Source organism: Ctenocephalides felis, unplaced genomic scaffold (assembly GCF_003426905.1).
Source record: "Ctenocephalides felis isolate EL2017-DRISC unplaced genomic scaffold, ASM342690v1 CF-g0.4_SCAFFOLD_01886, whole genome shotgun sequence".
NCBI classification, from domain to species: Eukaryota; Metazoa; Arthropoda; class Insecta; order Siphonaptera; family Pulicidae; genus Ctenocephalides; species Ctenocephalides felis.
The window spans coordinates 10,354,863-10,374,076 of NW_020538040.1; the positions used below are offsets into that span (position 1 = coordinate 10,354,863).

Below are 19,214 nucleotides of genomic sequence, written 5' to 3' on the forward strand. Positions count from 1 at the left end.
TTCATTAGAATTGATGGTTCTAAAGACTTCTATTTGATTTTAGTAAAGACAAGTCTCGTCATTGTGGAGATACAACAGACAAAAATGTCAAAAATAGCTATTATGTGAGCAAAATTAATTCATACCAAAATTTTAACTTCCCATAGGGTAATTCATAGTAATCACAATAAAATCGAAAATGAAAATTTGTATATATTTTTACGTTTCAAAGGTTTCTAAGCATTTTGCCATACCTTAGAAAAAAATGGATGTATATATGTGTGTGTGTGTGCGCGCGTGTGTGTGTATGTATGTGCGGATACAATTTTTCGTCAAGGATTGGAGAACACGTATCAACCAATTTGAATGATTCAAAAAACACTGGATTACTATTGATAAGTCAGTTAAATTAGTTTTTGGCAAAGGCAAGTCCAGTCGTTTCGAAGATACGGAGCAAAAGATGCCAAAAATGGTAATACAATTTTTGAGAGAACGCGATTGCGTTAGAAAAAAGTTAAAAATTGTCGAAATATTTCAAAGTTTAAAAAAGTCAAATTTTTCAAAAAGGTCATTTTTGTCAAAAATTTTAAAAATCTCTAAAAAGTTTTAAAAAAGTTTGAATCGTTTTTAAATAATCTAATTTTTGTACGGGAAGTTATAGCAATTTTCCTCAAGGTACGATGCACCACTAGTTTTTTAATTAAGATAAGTGCAGTATGATGTCCAGTTTTCCATATCAAGAAATAAAAGTTTTCAACATTTAAATTTTGCGTCTTTTCAAACGTACCGATTTGTTGAATATTTGTTTTCAGATATAAAATTTGCAGCAATTTGCAATACCATACAAAACTAGTTTCAAATTTACCAAAATTTAATGAAAAACAGTGCTGTGCTCTTACGAAGAAAACATGAATGATCGTAAAAAAAACTTTCTACGCGAGCCATCTATGTTTTAAAATGTAGTTACTTTTACAATCAGTTCTAAGTTTCTTCGTAAGAGCGCAGTACTGTTTATCCAGAAAAAAAAATTTCGACTTGTTGATTATGACCTTAACGCAGTGGTTGCCAACCTGTGGTACACGTTTCCTCAAGGGAGGAAATGTAATCGTAATTGCACAATGTTTCCCTAAATAAAATATTTAATTTCAACTTGTGAGTATGACATTATGCCTTAACGCAGTGGTTTCCAACATGTGGGGCGCGTTCCTTCAGGGTAGTGAATGTAATCGTACAAGCACAGTAATGTTTTCCAAAAAACAAGTTAAATTTTCGACTTGTTGAGTGAAGCATAATGTTTTAATGCAGTGGTTTCCAACCTGTGGAGCGCGTTCCCTCAGGGGAGTAAATGTAATCGTAGAAGCAGAGCAATGTTTTCTAAAAAAAAAATTACATTTCCTGGCTTCCAGAGTATAGTATGTATTATGCTTTAAATTGCTAAACCAGTGGTTTCCAACCTGTGAGGCGCGTTCTCTCATGGGTGTAAATGTAATCGTACAAGTACTGTAATGTTTTAAAGTTAATGTTACAAAAACTTGGGAACCACCGCCACTACATCTTATCTAGAATCAAACCTATGGGTTAATTTACGTGCTACAGGTGGTGGCGCCTCTTTGGAGTGCGTATACAATTAAAACTGAAGTAATGCGGTCTATTTCAACAACATACACTACGATAAAGCAATTCTGTTGCATTTGTTCAGGCGATATAATTTAGTTAATATTCTATTTACTAATAGAATTAAAAGTTAGTTTAAACCTTAAATGCACCTACGTAAACCATTCAAGAAAATGGTCCGTTTTCTATTTGCCTTTGGTTTTTGTTACTTCATATTCAATTTTCATAAAGAAATATTCGTTTTTCCTAACTTCTAGCAACATTTGTCAGTAACAGTAAAAAATAAAAAAAATCACTTACCGAGATCTCGAATAATTTTCTTGAGCGGTAAATCCAATTCGGCTTCGATGTTGTCAGTGGCGGCGCAGGAGTTGTAGAGTTCCGTCAAAATCCATTCGGAACTCCCTGGAAGACCTGCTGGCAAGGAGCCGATGAGGGCTCTCACACGAACCGTTTCTGGAAAAAACATTTTTTGTTTTATTTAAAATTTTATTTTATTGATCTAGTTAAAAGAGGCAAAAAATTATATTAAGTTTCAAAGTTCCGACTGCTCCAAGTCAAATTTTACGTGTTACATGCTGAATCAAGCAGTAGAGATATCAATTTCTACTTGTGATTTTTTTTTTTCAAGTAAAATAGCCCCTCTGGGTATTGCTGCAAACAAGTGCCAAATCAAAAATACTAATTTTAAATTTATAATATTATCAGAAATACAACCAAAACAATGTTAATCACTATGTTTGCCCACTTTTTTATGGGGCACACCAAAATTATCGAAAAATGACAAAAAAATCAATTTACGAGATGTTAATAAGAACTAGCATATTGTATTAAATCAATTAATGAAATTTTTACCTTTATAATCAAGTTCATCTTTATAACTCCATATCGTTTTAGCGATGTTATTATCCTGCCAACCACCACATGCCCAAATCCAAGGATCCTGGCAAACTCCTGATGACAACTCGGCCGATTGCAACATCTGAAAAAAATAGTACACAGTCAAAAAATTCATTCAGATAACTATTTTTACTAATTAATCAAATAAGCAATTCATTAAGTATTTCCAGTTTATTGGCACGAATATAAAGACTATAAAACTGAGAGCCAATGTGCAAACACATGTCTTATGGACTTCACAACATTTAATTGATTGCTTTTTTATTGCATTAAGTGATCAGTGATCTGAATAGTATTTTAAATTTTATTGCATTACTTAATTATCTATTGGTATTTTTTTATTCATCTTGAATTTATATGTGAGATAAAAAAACGTTTTGCGAGAGAAATTTAGTGTTTTAGTAGATTTTATGTTGTTTTTATTGACGTTTTGAAGAATAGTTTGTAAATTTTGTGTCGAATCAGTATATTATAGCAATTCAAAATATAAGTAACATAATTAAAAAATATTTTTATTATGCAAAATATTAAAAAAAAACAAAGGAGTATTATTTTATATTTGTATGTGTAAAAGTATATATACATATTTAGTATGAACAACAGGTTTTTGTCATAACATGCACAAAACTTTGATATTTATGGTCGGTTAGAAAACCAGTGGCGCTTTCTAATTTTCTGGGAATAGCTCAGCCAGCGCCAGGTATCGACCCGGACGCCAGCGCTCACCGGGTCGATACATGAAATAAAATTTGAAATGTTGAGATAAAATTAAATAGAGTTTGAAATTGCTTTGCAATAGAAGTAAAGCAAAATTTTAAAATTAGGATTTAAAAAAAACAGTGTTAAAATTAGAGTAGATCAGACTTAGAAGAAAAGCAGAACGAAGAAATCAATTGTGAATAGCAAAGAAAGAATATTTGATAAAATAGGATATATATATATAAAAGATGGTATAAAATATGTATAAAAATGATATAAAAAATATAAAATGATAGCATAGAACATGTAATAATAAATTAAAATCTAATCATTTTTTGAAATTATGTGTGCCAATTTTTGTCTCTTAAAACGATATTTAGTTTTCTTCATAGTAAAGTTCTTTTATTTTAAAAGCGTTAATTGTTTTGGTTGGTGCTTTTAAATGAAGATAACGTTTTCGTCATGTCTTGCTTTTTTACAAAAAGTTCTTGTAAAAATGACAATATAATTTTTTATTAACCATCTAAATTGGTTGAAAGATTTTTTTGCACATATTCTGAAAGACATATGAACAAACACATTCAAATTTTCTAGAGAATGTCATGGACTAGAACAGTGATTCCCAAAGTTGTCAACAAGGACCTCCAGAGGACCATGACAACTTTCAAGGAGGTCCACGCAAAAATAATTGAAAACCAGGTGTAAGTGGCATTTTATCTTAAGTTAAATTGCCTGAATCAAATTGAATAATACCATTGTTAAACTTTTAAAAGCCCAAAGTTTCTACGATACTTCTGAGTTTGCTAATTTCGATATCAAACATTATTTTGATAATGAAATGCCTACTGATAACATTTAATACTTTTCTTCCAACAGTTACAATTATTTTTTCCTTCTTCCCATACTTTTTCTAATTTTTATTTCAAATTATTTTAACTTAATTATTTTCCAGATATGGGACTCAAATAAAAATTGCATAACGGATATTTAAAAGATTTTTTTTTAGCATCATCAGAATCTCAAGATCTACAAGCCTTTAATAAACTATCTCAATACTATAACATTTTTTTCTTCGAGATATTGTATCCATAATATAAATATAAATATAAATAAATATAAATATAAACTTTCTGAAATGTCTAAGTAATCGACCTAATCAGTTGTGCTCATTATTCCAATGTTTTTTAATACATTATCATAAACTATTTTTATAGGCCTAGAATATTTTAGGATATTTGGCTAGGCCAGTGATTCTCAAAGTGCTCCAAATCGACCCCCAGTTGTTTATGACTGAAGTAACATTTTTGATAAAAGTTGGTCCAGCCGTTTCGTCCAAGCCATTTTTGGTCAGATATAGGTAACTTTCATAAAATTTCAAAATTATGAAAAGTTTTCAGAATTATGAAAAAAACTTTAGTTTTCAAAAAATTTCCAATTTTTCAAAAAATTTCTTAAAATAGCAATATTTTCCAAAAAGGCAATTTTTTCAAATGTTTTCAAAGTTTTCAAAAATGTTCAAAATAATTCAAAATTCTCAAAAAAATCAATTTTTTCTTTTCTGAGCTTTTAAAAATTTAAAATTACAATACGGGAAGTTCCAGCAATTGGCCTTAAGGCACAATGCCATGCACCACTAGTTTAAATTTAATTAATAAATGTATACAAGTCGCATATACTTTCACTTTAAATACTGAATAATGAACTTTAGTGAAGTTAAAAATTGATAAAAAAAAAAACAAAATCAACCTGGTAATTAGGGGGCCAAGTGGCAAAGTCCAAAGAGTATACCATACAAAAAAATTTTGGAAACCTATAGCCTAAAAGAATGAAGATATCAAAACGTTTTGACTTTCTATTTCTTACTCAATTACGGCCCACTGTAACGTGCACTTCGGTTTCAATGCTCCGTAAGCCATTTACATTAACATTTATTTCCAGTTTAATGTAAATACATCATCACTTTGAATAACGACGAACCACTCATAAAAGCCTTTCATAAACATCGCCATTTCACTGAGAGTGTTTACTGAAGTTCGGATGGAGGAGCGCCCGAAGAGATCTTTGGATCTAGGAATCACCATCAACCGTCATCGAGTTTATAAAAAGTCAATTAACAGATAATTAAACAGAACATGTGTTTTGACACTTTTAAATATCAATTAAACATGTTACGTCTAGTCATATATACCTCTATTAACGATGACAGAAAGGTCTTGTTACATATGTGAATAAAAAAAGATTCAAAAAAAGTAATTCAATGTCAATATTGTAATATCTGTCTCAACATACACCATCGGCTATTTTATGAATAAAACGTGTGTTTTTATAGTTTCAAATATAAACCAAAATAGTGGGGCGCATGGCATCGTGCCTTAAGGCAAATTGCTGGAACTTCCCGTAACAAAAATTATTTTTTTTAAAAAAGATTAACATTTTTGAAAAAAATGTACTCTGAAAAAATTAGATTTTTGAGAAACTATAAATTTTTGACAAGAATTTACTTTTTTTTGTAAAAAAGAGACTTTTTGGAGAAAAATTTATTTTGAAATATTGTGCAAATTCTGAACTTTTTTTTGAAGCAATCGTACTGCTTTAAATACATAGAGACGAAATATAGAAGCGCGTAAGCGCCGCGTCGCCGTCTAGCGGATAAACATTGGTACGGAACCCATAGGAATGTAAACAAAATTTATACTTATTGTTAAAATCTCTATAAAATATCTGATAATTTGATGTGCATATGTCTAATAATCATTGACCGCCAGATGGCATTTTTTTTTACTTTTTTTACTAGATCTCCGAAACCGCTAGACCTGTCTTCATGAAAATTTGATCAGTTCTTCATCTTGTTATTACAAGAAATTTTTTTGAAATAATCAAATCGGACGCTCCGTTCTCTTAAAAACTGGGTTACCGTTTTTGGCACTTTTTGCCCCATATCTTCGGAACGGCTAGACCTGCCTTCGCCAAAAACTAATCAGCACGTCTCCTTATCAATACGAATCGAATGTTTTTTGAATTATTCAAATCGGTTGATCCGTGTTCCCGAAATCGTCGACGAAAATTTGTATCCGCACACACACACATACACGCACATACACACACACATACACACACACATAGACACACACACACACATACATCAATTTTTTCTAATGGTATGCCAAAATGTTCAGAAACCTCTGAAACGTAAAGATATATAAAAATTTTCATTTTCGATTTTTTTGCAATTACTATAACTTGCCCTACGGAAAGTTAACTAGATGTAAGTGGCATTTAGCCTTAAGTTAAGTTGCATAAACTTCCCAACATGTGTATATAATGAACTTATCAAGAAGAAATTAATGTATCAACCCTTTCCACTCGCGAATTGCGAGATTTGTATGTATTTTGCCGCCGGAGTGGCAGCATCCAAGTGGACAGGGTTAAGTTAAGTCAATTATGTAATCAATGCATAAATATCTATAAAGTGATTTTGAGTACATCGAGCTGCTGTAGTCAGCTGAATTGCCTGATATGCAATAAAAATAGGTATTTTATATTTGCACTACGTTAGCAAAGCTAAAAATTCAATTGAAGAACCGATTCTGCCGCATAACAGAAAAATGTAATGGCAAGGCCATGTTACGTTCCAACTTCCATACATTATGCTACTGAATCATACTGAATACTGTCAAAATGTCATGTATTCGCTGTTCATTCGGGCGTTTTGCACATAAACTGCAACGTCACTCGTATGTTATGAAGCTGTGTCAGAAAGAACCTGTTATCTAAGATCGTTTTTTTTACATTTGTGCGGTTCCTTTAACGTTCAAAGAATTTAGGGAAAAATACAAACGTAAACTGGAATCACATTCAAACCCATCAATAGGCGATATTATCCAACCATTTGGCGTAGAAAGATTGAAACGTCAATGGCCTTTAGATTTAGTCTTATATTAGCTTCAATATACCATTATCTTTTTAATTGTTAAACTAAGAAGATCTCATTGGAGTTCTTCTTAGACATCGCTCTCAAATATTGTCAATTTAGCTTAAAGAAATTCTTATGTATTTCTAATTGCTGAATAAAACGAAAGAAAAAAAAAGAAAAAAAAAATTGTGCGGTTCCTAGGTTATGCTTTTCATCTGACAACCTGAGAAATACGCCTGACTGCACAGCAAACACATGGCTTTTGACAATATTTAGAACGAATTTGTATGGAAAATTCTTTATAGCATAGCCTTGCCATAACATTGGTCTGTTGTGTGGCAGAATCGGTCCCTGAAGTGATCAAAAAGCAAAATCCGCACTTACTTAGTTGCCAACCTGATATACTATAGTTAGTTTATTTATGTTTTTCTACAGATGGCTATTATTATTGGATATTAGAAAGCAACTCAATGGTTTTCTTTGCCAATTATCATATTTTTTAAATATTTAATATTTGTATTTTGACTTAATTTTAATGAGATTGGAGAATGCAGGCTTTACCACTGCGTCACATTTTTTTTGGTTTTTATCATGAAGATTAATTTTTATAAATTCTACTAACCTGGGCACTGGCGATCAGGCAGGATGGTTTGTCGCAGGTATTTCCGATAAACCTAGGCCACCTGGGCCAGGCTCCCGCCAAAGCGGCTACAACAATAAATAACACTAAACACAAAACTGCTAAAATCAACAATGCTAATTTTCCACGTTTTGTGTAAGATAGGCGTGTTAAGTATTTATCAAAAATAGGTTTCTTTTTAGCATTTTCACCGGTTGAAGCATTCGATTCGTCCGGAAGGCAAGGAGAAATCTCTCCAGTGGAGATTTCCATGTTTAATTTTTTAGAATCGGCCGACATTTTTGGAAAAAAAACTTTAAATAGATTATTAGGTACAAGTTCAGTTTATCATTTTATTTGTCACTTTTCACAATTTATTATTTGTTTATATAGCACTTTTATTTATACTGCAACTTTGGGACTAGTTTATTATCGAATATGCACTTCACAAAAACTTTTAGTCATAATTGTTAACAAAATCACTTTACTGTTTAAAAATTTCACATTTATTTAATAGAAAATACGTCACTAATACAAGTTCAAAATATATAAATATTTAATAATAAATGATTGAAAACTGGTCGTTTCTATAAGCTCTCCAAACTTCAAGATTTGATAATCTGAAATAAAAAAAATATATTAGTTTATATTTGAATTGGATAATGGATAAAATGATATAATTTTTAATCTCTGAATAATATTTATTTAACTTTTTTTTTAATTTCAATATCTGTTACAACGGCTAAATAATATTATGCAGCATATATAAGAAGTAGTATTAAAAATTCACTATTTAATTTTTTCCTTGGTAATTAGGTTTCTTTAATAAAATTTTATTCCAAATGTTATTTCCACAAGAATGACTAAATTTACAACTTTCAAAAAAAATTGCAATGTGATTTCAAGTATTCATAAATTAGATTATTTTCACTGTATTCTAGTAGGGGCGCTGGGGGCATATTGTAACAGGGGTAAGTAGTAACAGACATTTTTGACTTCCCGCAGGAGAAGTTTGTTTTCATCAAAAAATCCGATTCGCTAATTTTATGGTTTCTCGACGTTTCAAGCCATTCTGAATCGAATGAGACCTGGAAAAAGTATGTGTGTGTGTGCGTGCGTGTGTGTGTGAACAGATTTTTTGCCGTAAATCGGCGTTTTCTAAAAAACGGCTGAACCAATTTCAAAAATTTAAGTCATTCGATGTATCTCGACGAGGACTATTGTTTGTCAGCTTTGTGCGACGATCGGCCAAGCCGTTTCTTTGTAAATCCGAGAAAAGTGAAAATTTTTTTTTAGCCCGCAATTCTGAATCGATTTTGAAAATTCAAAAAAGTTTTCTTGTAATAAGGTGTTAAATTTTTTTCGTCGATTATTATTATTATTTTTTTTTTGACGGTAGATACCACAGTCTTCTAGATCATACTAAAATATTACGGCCTTACGACAACTCGTTTAGCTTTAAAAATTCATCAAAGTTTGCAAAAATTAGTATGGTCTTTGGCTTTTGTCAAAATTAGACCTTTCATCGACGTTTACTCAAAAACGCCTGAACCGATTTCAGAAATTAAAAACCATTTGATGTATCTCGATGAGGATTATCGTTTCTCAGTTTTGTGCGACAATCAGCCGAGCCATTTCTTTGAAATTTGGAAAAGTGTTAAACTTTTTGTCCACATTTAAGCTCATACTACCGAATCGATTTTAGAAAATCAAAAACGGTTCGAAAGACATTAGTTGGGAATGATACTGATTAGTTTTCGGTGAAAATCTACCGAGCCGGTTTCTTATAATTAACTGTTGAAAAAAAACTTTAAGCCGATTTTTATGGAACTTTTTTTGGCGATATATACCGTGGTCTTATAGAACTTACTAATTACTACGGCCTTACAACAACTAGTTTAATTTTAAAAATTCATCAAAGTTTGAGAAAATGAGTAGTTTTTTTGACGTTTGTTTAAATTAAAATTAGAAGATTCACTTGGTATAACGATAGAGTACTTGGTCTTAATAAACGTAATAAATCATTAAAGTCCTACGGAAACTGGTTCAATTAAAAATTATTGATTTTTGAAATTTGCTTCTGGAAAATACTCAGATTAACGTGTTCGTTCGTTTTCAAATATGTGTAATAAATCCACTCGGAATACTTTTAATCACTCATAAATTAATTTATTTTTTATTGATTAAGTCGATTATGTACACATATCGGGAAGTTCATGTAACTTGCCTCAAGTCAAAATACCAATACCAACTAGTTTAATTTTTGATTCGTCTCATCAACAATGTTTAATTAAAATTATTTAAATAAAATTTCAAATTAACAGAGAAAGGGTATATATTATATTAACACATTAATAACACAACAATTCTAACAACTTTTTGTTACAAAGTTTGACAACACAGTATCCACAGTACAATTAAACAGGTTTATTATATTATTAGGTAATTTATATAATTTGTTCATATATTTTATAAGTTTATATACTTATATTATTTATTTATCAACAAGCAAGCCTGCTCACCAATAACAAATATAATTTCAGGCTCACAAGGAGAATAAAATACAAAAAAAAAAAAAATATCGATAAATTTACCGAAACGATTGATTAAACTTCCACTATTAACTTAACGAATTAATTATTATTATAATATTTTATTTATTATTTTTGACGAAGTGGTCAGTTCGACCATCGGGTCAAGACTAAATATTTTCTTCCTTCCTTCCGGCTGCCGGGAACGCCATCAATGTGTTCTTCGTCAACACAACACGACGGCCAAAAGTTTCAATTTCAAAATCATCACGGAGGAAAAACATATGATTTGAAGCAATGGAAAGCATTGTTGGCCAAACGACGGCTTGGCTTCGATAGTATAATAGTGCTTCACGTTTTCTAAAAAAAATACGAGTTGTCTTAGAAAAAATGATAGAGAATTTTAAGAGCCTTTGGAGCGAATTGCTGCTCCAATGTACAAAAAATGCAACAACGCACAAGCACAAAGCAGTTCGCTTCATACAGGGCAATAAAACACATTTACCCAAAAATATTAGGTATTATTTTCAGTACAAGTTTAAGCGCCAATAAGAAAGGACATAAGAAAGTACCCGCGTAACTCGCGAAACCAGTTAAATTTCAAACAAAATAGATTAAGTTATGTATAACTAAATCATAAGTAAATAAATTAGTGAAACAAATATGTCAACAAGAGTTTCATTATAAACCCAATTTTACATTTATGGGAAATGTTCCAGCCTTGTTATTTTGTTATATTTTATTGTTTTTCTAGTAATGTTTTATTATTCAGAAATTTTATTTATTATTTATTAATTTTATTTATTATTATTTGCTTTTATTTTATATTAAATCATTATACTACGGATATATTTTAATGTAATCTATCCTTTGCACTCTTATTTATTTAATCTATGTTATTATTTATCATTATGTTAATTAAGCTAGATGTTGATTATTTAACAGTTGTAATGTAGTAAATATCGTAATTAAAAAAAAAAGATTTGAATAATTAAGAATGAAACTTTTAAAATTAATTGAATGTTTAACTACGTTAAATATTTAGGAAAAAATGGTTTTAATATTTGTTTAATATTTTTAATGCTTAATAAAAGTAGTTGATTTTCAATATTTAATAAGAGCAGTTAATTTTTGAAATAAAAAAAAAAAATTATAAAAAAAATTACGTTATAATTATAACAAAATTTGTTGAAAATTTTGTACAATTCAGATTATAATTAAAATTTTGAATATTTTGAAAATTTTGGATAAAAATAATTCAAAAAAAAATTAGAAAGAAAAATATGTATGATGATAATTAAATTAAATCTAAATTTTGCATAATTATTAAAAAAATATATAAATAAAAAGTTTTGAATAATTAAATATTAAAAATAAAAAAAAACTGAACTGAATTAAAATAGAATGAATCCAATATAATTATAAATAAAATTATAATTGGAATATCTTGAAATTGAATGAAAACGATAAGATTTAGAAAAAATATATATTTAGCAATGTTAATTATTAATGAAGATTAAAGTAAGGTAATAATTTTAAAGGATTTATATAATAAAAATTTTAAAATTTGATATTTAAAGCAAAATTTTTAAATTTTAAATGAATTTAAAATAAGCTTACTAAAAAAATTAAAATTGCAAAAAATAAATTGAGGATTTTTTTTATAGGAATTTTAAATATTTTAAAATTTTTGAATAGTATCAAAAAAATATATTTGTTAAAATTTGAAAAAAAATGAGCTGAATATGTTGTAGAATTTTGGTTATAATTAGAATCTTCATTTTGAATAAAAAAAATTATTAGAAAAAAATATATAATAATTATTGAAAATGTTAATTATTCAAGAAAATTAAAATAAATAGATAAGGATTGAATGACATTTAAGAATTTAAAAAACAAGAAATTAAAATAATTAAAAAAAAATAAAATTAAAAAAAATAACATTAAAATTAAAAATATAATACAAAAATAAAAATAAAATTAAAAAAAATATTCAAATTTTAATATTTTATTATTAATTTAAAAACAAAATAAAATAAAAAAAAGAAAATCAAATCTAAAAAAAAATAATTATAATTAAATATTGATTAGAAATTTTTTTACAATTTATTATTTTTTAAATCTATTTTTCTTTTAATTTAAATTATGATTATTTTTAAAATGTTGAATACTTTTAGAATTTAAAGTTTGTTTAGAGTTTGAAATATTTGTAAAATTATAAAATTTAACTATTCCAATATTTTAAATTTTAGAACATTTCACAAGGCTAATGTGCGACTACTTCTAAGAGGGTTTGTCAACATCGACCAATTATATATATATATATATATATATATATATATATATATATATATATATATATATATATTGTATTATATAACAATAATTGGTTTGTTTGGATATCTGTGCTCAATAAGCATAATACCCTAGTCTCTGGAATAGATTCTGAAAGTGGTCTCAAAACACAAATAGATCACAACAGACAATCGATTCATCTCTGGTTCTCAAACTTGAAATTATGTAAGCATTATTATTAGCTTCCCGAAGGAGAAGCTTATATTTTTGTCAGAAAATCTGTTCTAATCATTTTTTGGTTTTCTCAACGTTTCCAGCCAAACAGAATCGCTTGTGACCAAAATTAAAATTGAAATATTAAATGTCAATGAAATGTGGTCTAATTATAAAAATTTGGAATAATCGGATACACTTTATTATCATTACTTTTATTTTGTAAAAAAATATTTAAATTTTTATCATCATAAATTGTCTAATATCTATTTTATTTCGTTTATTCACACGTCTATGGATTTGGCCTGAAGGCAAAATGCCACTTACACCTAGTTTTCATGTACTATTTAGTTTATATATTAAATTGTGAAAAATATAATACCTGGTAGAACTACATTATGTCCAGCATCAACTTTTCTTGGTTTTAAGTCTATTTATAGAGCGTTTCCGACGGTTTTGTAACTACAGGATACCGGGTTCAAATCCACGTTGCAAAGAAACTGATGTTGCAGCTAAATGCCAAATAAGGCATATGTCTTTATATATAAAAATGGATCTAATAATTGGTATGCTAAAACTCTGCTGGTCTTGAAATATTTGTGGTAGTCGAAATCTGGTCTGGCTCTTCTAAATCTAATTTATTCCTGTCAAAATGTTTTCTCTCAAAAGCAAAAAAACTATGCCAACTCTTTTTCCAATTTCAAAACCACTCTTATACTCGTCTTTCGGAATGGCCGAGTCAAAACAATTTTCAGCCACCGTTTTTCAAGTTCAAAAAATAGCCAGAAGTCATACAATGCTAAATCAAGCAAATGTGGTGGTTGCGGAATGATATTTGTTGAATTTTTGCAAAATCATCACTAAGATCGAGTGCAGTGTATATGATGATGCATTATAGAAGTACATTGAGCCATTTGAAAATCCAATAGTATGAGCAAACTCTATAGTAATCAATCAATCATTTTGCAGTATCAATTCTTCGACTTTTTGACTTGTAGACCATCAGTAGATGTTCTTGGTCGTATTTAATGTGATTCGTCTCGGCCTTCTTTGAACAATTTGTGCCAATCAAAAACAATTGCACTTGACATTAACATCTCACCAAACGTCTTTTAGTTGACATTAACTTCTCACCAAAAGTTGAATAATTTCAAACATTATGAAAATCAAAGAAACAACTTCTTTTTGCTTGCAAACAGAAGCGTAACTAATACACCAACCAATGAATCAATTGCCATAAAATTAGACACAAGTACCATCTTCTTAAAAATGAAACCATCTGCCAGGATCGTTAAACTGGACAGTTTAAATTGATACATTACTGCCAGTGACATATTATCTTTTCTAGCTGTTGCCCTTTTCCTTGATCTGCTCTTTCCTGATATATTCTTGTCTATCTTGTCCCAATATTTGATCGTTGTAGTCACAGTTCCTATAACAATTTCCTGCCAGTGACATATTCTTTATATTTTCCAGCTGTTGCCCTTTTCCTTGATCTGCTCTTTCCTGATTATCCTCTTATCTATATGTAAAGCCAGATATTTGATCGTGTCAGTCGGTTCTAAAACGTAAGCATCAACACTGACTGCAGAACATGTTCTTTTGTAGAGTGCTAGTATGTCTCTATCGACAATGTAAATAATGTATAATATTTGGAAGCAACAAAACTACCTTGTGGCACTCCAAGGCATACTTTACCAAGGCAGATAAGAGGTGAACTCTTTTGTTGACCTCTGTCAACATGTATGTCTGTATCGTTAATGTAAATGGTGTATAATAGATGGATGCAATAAAACTACCTTGTGGTACTCCAAGGCATATCTTACCAAGACAGATAAGAAGTGAACACTTGTATTGATAACATGGTTCTATTTTTCATGTATAATTTTATGATTATTCCATGATGAGATATAGACCTTTTTACACTTTAATATGAGATTTAGGTCTTTTAAAAACGTTGAAACTTTACACTTTCAACACTGACTAGAGAACATGTTCTTTTTCAGAGTGCCAGTATGTCTGTATGATCAGTGTAAATGATGTATAATATCTGGAAGCAATAAAACTACCTTGTGGCACTCCAAGGGATATCTTACCAAGGCAGATAAGAGATAAACTCTTATGTTCACAAAAAGTTTCTATTTTTCATGTATGATTTATAATTATTCCATGATGAGATATAGGCTTAATTATACTTTATATTTGTTCTAGCAGGATATCTGTATAAAACTTTGCATTTTCAACATTCATCATCGGTTTTAAAACATTTAGCAGATACGATGCAAGCTTCTTTAAACAGTTTCAAGAATTTGTAGTTAGATGTTGAAGTAATATTTTTGATAATTCAAACGGATCGATTATCACTATACTACTTTTTACGTACAAACTTCTGAAATCTTCATCGTGTTCTAATTTTAATTTATACCTTTCATATTCGAAAGGTATGTTTTCAGATTTTGCAAAGTCCTGTCTATTGTGTGAAGTGCCAGTTAGCGGGCTTATTACTTCTTGAAAATCAAAATTTTTATAAAATTCAAAAAAATCCCCCAATAAATTAAACAAAGTTTGTTTATTTTCTATTTCAAACTCTACATCTTTTTGGAACTCGGTGTTCCATTCACCATGGTCAGAGGTAGAAGACTGCAAATAATATACAGATGGTAACATATGCTTTTGCTGCAAGAAGAAAACAGTCATCATTGCGAGAGCGTAGCTGGATAATGCATGTCTTCTTAAAAAATTCAGTTTTGCAGCCCAGTTTTTAATCAGTAACAACAGTGGTTTAATACGTTCATCCAAAGATTGAAAATGAATTAACAGCGCTGTATTTGAAACTTCAAAAGAACCTTTAAATTTTATATCACAGTTTAAACCAGTAGGACGATGTTCGCATTTAATTAAAGGAATTTTGGCTTTCAGTACACCTAGAACATTGTCAAATTCGTCATTTTCCATAAGTATTTCTATGCATTGTTTCAGGTGAGTCATGCACTCTTCGGAATCCGTTACAGGTGGTATCAAGTCCACGTGCATATCAATATCAGACGTTTTGAGGAATAATCCTGTTGCCGAAGACCCAAAATTGAATATTTTGCATGGAAAATGTGTATTCAGCACTGATGACAAATATTGCAGAACAGTTTCAAATTTTTTTGCCTGTTCTTCTGTGCTTCCTTGTAAGTATGGTACAAGATCTGCTACCATCATATCGAAAGGTTTAGTGGATGATATTATTTCTATAAGTGCATTGTCGAATCCACATTTGTTATTGATTATTTTAATATTTACAAGTTTTGTTCCCAAATATAAATATTGGGGGATTTGAAAAAATCCTGCTTCTTCTTTCTGAAATTGGATTTCCATCTCTGACTCACTAATGAAGATATGTCTTGAAATACAACCATATAGGTGAAAAATGGGTGCTTTTAAGTCCCGTGGACATGACTTTGGTAAATTGTAACAGAAACTGTGCTAAAACTAAACTGTGTTGTTACGTCAAATTTTTCCTGCAAAATTCGCATTTTGGATTTGCCATCGTTTTTTCTTCTCAGACTTATATGGACAGACTAAACACTACCAGCTTTCCAAGTAATTGGACAATATCTGAACAATTAAAACTTTTAAACCAATACTAACTTCACTAATACACTTTTGATTAGCAATACTCAATTCATTTGTTTCAATGTTCTTTTGACATTTGATTCCATAAACAATATTGATGAAAATTGATACTAAACTCTCTATGTTTTTCCCTATGTTCTACTCATTTCTACTACTCTACTTTTATCTAATCTTCTTTTATCTATGGTTCTGCTCTATGTTCTACTCTATGTTCTTCTCTATGTTCTACTTTATGTTCTACTCTATGTTTATGTATATATGTTTCTCTTTGTTTTGTGTCAATCTACATATATTATGTTATCTATGCTTATTATAATAATTTTTGTAATGCATGTGATTAGTATAAAATACATAATCAGTTAGTCTGTGTTATCCTTCAGCATGAACGGTTGTTTTATTATTCACATAAACTTTAACATAAATTCTACAAATATCAATTTTTTACATTAAAAATCAATTTATGATTGTGCATATATATAATAATCTCTATATAAAAATAGTGCTCGATACTAACAGTTAGTCTTGATATATTCGTGAAATATTAAAGTAAACTAGTGGGGTGTGGCATCGTGCTTTAAGGCAAATTGCTGGAACTTCCCGTACAGTAACAAAATGTTCGAAAAATATTAAATGTTTTCGAATAGATTATTATAAATAGTGTAACATTGTCTAATATTTATAAGATTTATATAAACTGAATTACAAAGTTAAAATTATTTATTTAAAGTATATAAGTGAGCTTTAGAACTTTAGCCTTAATTAAAATTAAATCGCATATTTTCGATACACAAAAAAAATTTTTTGAGAAATTGGAATATGGAATAATTTTTTCCCAAAAGCAATTATTTTGTTGAAACAAGCAGAAACTTTTTAAATCATTCAAATCGGATGCTTGGTTCTTTAAAAAAATTCCATTTTTTGCACATTTAACTCGTTATCTCCGAAACAGCTGGACCTGCCTTTGCCAAAATCTAATCACCACTTCTCCTCGTCATTACAAATTGAATGTTTTTAGATCATTCAAATCGGATACTCCCTTCTATCAAAAACTCGATTTCTCTTTTCTGCACTCTTTGCTCCGTATCTCCAAAACGGCTGGACATGCCTTTGCCCAAAACTAATCAGCACATCTCCCTATCAATAGGAATCGAATGCTTTTTGAACCTTTCAAATCGGTTGATCCATGCGCCCGCAAACGTAAACGAAAAATTTTATCCATACATACATACACACACACATACACACACACATCCATTTTTTCTGAGGTATGCCAAAATGTTCAGAAACCTTCAAAACGTCGAGAAATTTAAAAATTTTCAATTTCGATTTTTAGACGATTACAATAAGGAAAGTTAAAAAAAAATTATAAAATAATTTTTTTTATTTATAATCAATGATAGTGAGTGATATATTTATAGAATAAAAATTTATTGTGGAAGACAGATCAATTGATTATTCTAAAGTCGGATTGATTAAGTATATTATTTGCATGGTAAGTTCATGCAACTTGTCTTAAGGCTAAATGCACTTTTAACTAGTTTTTTCTAAAATGTAATTAACTTAAAATTTTATTTTATTCAAGAATTATGGCTCCTAAGTTAGCCCAATTACATCAATAAGAAGAGAACCTCCAAAATCGGTCCAGACATTACATATATTGAAATGGCTACTTCAATATGATAACAACCGCACCAATTTTATTTATGTAAATATGTCTAGATATATGCATTTAAATTTTGCAATCCTATAATATAAGTTTGACAAATTATCTAATTGCTATTTCAAATAGTGTGAACACTGTACCCATTAATGCTATTCAGAAAAATGCATATCACTACTGGTTCCTTATATACCTTCACTGAAATTTAAACATATATAAATAATAAAATAATAAATAATAAGGAGAAAATGTATTTGTGACTACAAATTTTATTAAGGAAAATCACATAGTTAGAAAATAATTAGAAGTACTTGAAAGCCTCCATCTTGTCAGTGTCAAGCTGTGGCCACCATTCTGGTTTTGCTTTCAACATATGAACTCTCAGTAGCTTTCTTCGGTCTCAAAATATATAAAAGATGACTTAAGCTCCCTCCAGAGCTCATAGTCGACCTTATACTTGATCGACTCATTATCATCTCTCTTGTCCACGATCCTTATTGTCACCTTGTTTTTTGCCAAGTACCCGTCAATTTGGAGATTACTTGGCAAATCGTCCGACAGCATCAACTCCAGATATACTTTTTCTCTACTTTGCCGCCATTGGTATGGCGATAGTGCAGGAATTGCGTTGGAATCCATCGCTTCTTTTTAGTAAAAGAATCGTAAAAAGATGCTTTATTTACAAGAGTAGGGACTTTCAACTTTTTTATCCTTCACAATTGGAGTCACTTGTTTTGATTTCTTGGCGTACGTGCATTTCGTATTTATCCGTAGGCAATACACAATGTAGATATGTCACTTTTGGATTTTGAAGTTCAGAGAAAAATAACGGCGCTGTTATCGCAATTATTAAATTATTAAAATACAATAAATACACTCTTCTTTTATCTATGATACAAACTACATTTGTCAGAATCAGACAATACTAAATCTCTGGCAACTCCGAAAGGAGAAAATTCTGAACTTGTATATAAGCGCTAATCATTTGCATTTACGGGATTATGGTTAATTTCCGTGTTAGTTTAATGTGTTTTTCGAGTGGTATCTGTTATTTATGTGAATAAATACTTTTATTAATTGCAACCAGTGTTCTTTATTGTGTTTAAATTAACTGTAAATGTAAAATTTCTGTAATAGGTTGAATTTGAGAGGTCCATCGTTAAAAAAAAA

The 19,214-nt window shown here is 29.5% G+C and overlaps 2 protein-coding genes across 2 annotated transcripts; both read right to left on the reverse strand.

Annotated features, from left to right (window-relative positions):
• Positions 1–1,885: 1,885 nt before the first annotated feature.
• Positions 1,886–7,997, reverse strand: LOC113374612 (kell blood group glycoprotein-like). Its single transcript, XM_026614590.1, has 3 exons — positions 7,728–7,997; positions 2,449–2,575; positions 1,886–2,049 (listed from the first exon to the last, which is right to left on the reverse strand). Exons 1-3 carry the CDS (start codon positions 7,995–7,997, stop codon positions 1,886–1,888), a joined length of 561 nt encoding a protein of 186 aa, XP_026470375.1.
• A 7,067-nt stretch (positions 7,998–15,064) lies between these two features.
• LOC113374613 (terminal uridylyltransferase Tailor-like) lies at positions 15,065–16,126 on the reverse strand. Its single transcript, XM_026614591.1, has one exon. The coding sequence runs from the start codon at positions 16,124–16,126 to the stop codon at positions 15,065–15,067; it is 1,062 nt and encodes a 353-aa protein (XP_026470376.1).
• Between the last annotated feature and the right edge of the window lie 3,088 nt (positions 16,127–19,214).

Excerpts from the sequence above, each read along its gene's own strand:
- LOC113374612 (XM_026614590.1), bottom strand. The coding sequence starts at position 7,997 with ATGGAAATCTCCACTGGAGAGATTTCTCCTTGCCTTCCGGACGAATCG. Across the intron at positions 2,576-7,727 it reads GCCTGATCGCCAGTGCCCAG|ATGTTGCAATCGGCCGAGTT; the intron begins GTTAGTAGAATT and ends TATTTTTTTCAG. Across the intron at positions 2,050-2,448 it reads AGATGAACTTGATTATAAAG|AAACGGTTCGTGTGAGAGCC; the intron begins GTAAAAATTTCA and ends TGTTTTTTCCAG.
- LOC113374613 (XM_026614591.1), bottom strand. The coding sequence starts at position 16,126 with ATGGAAATCCAATTTCAGAAAGAAGAAGCAGGATTTTTTCAAATCCCC.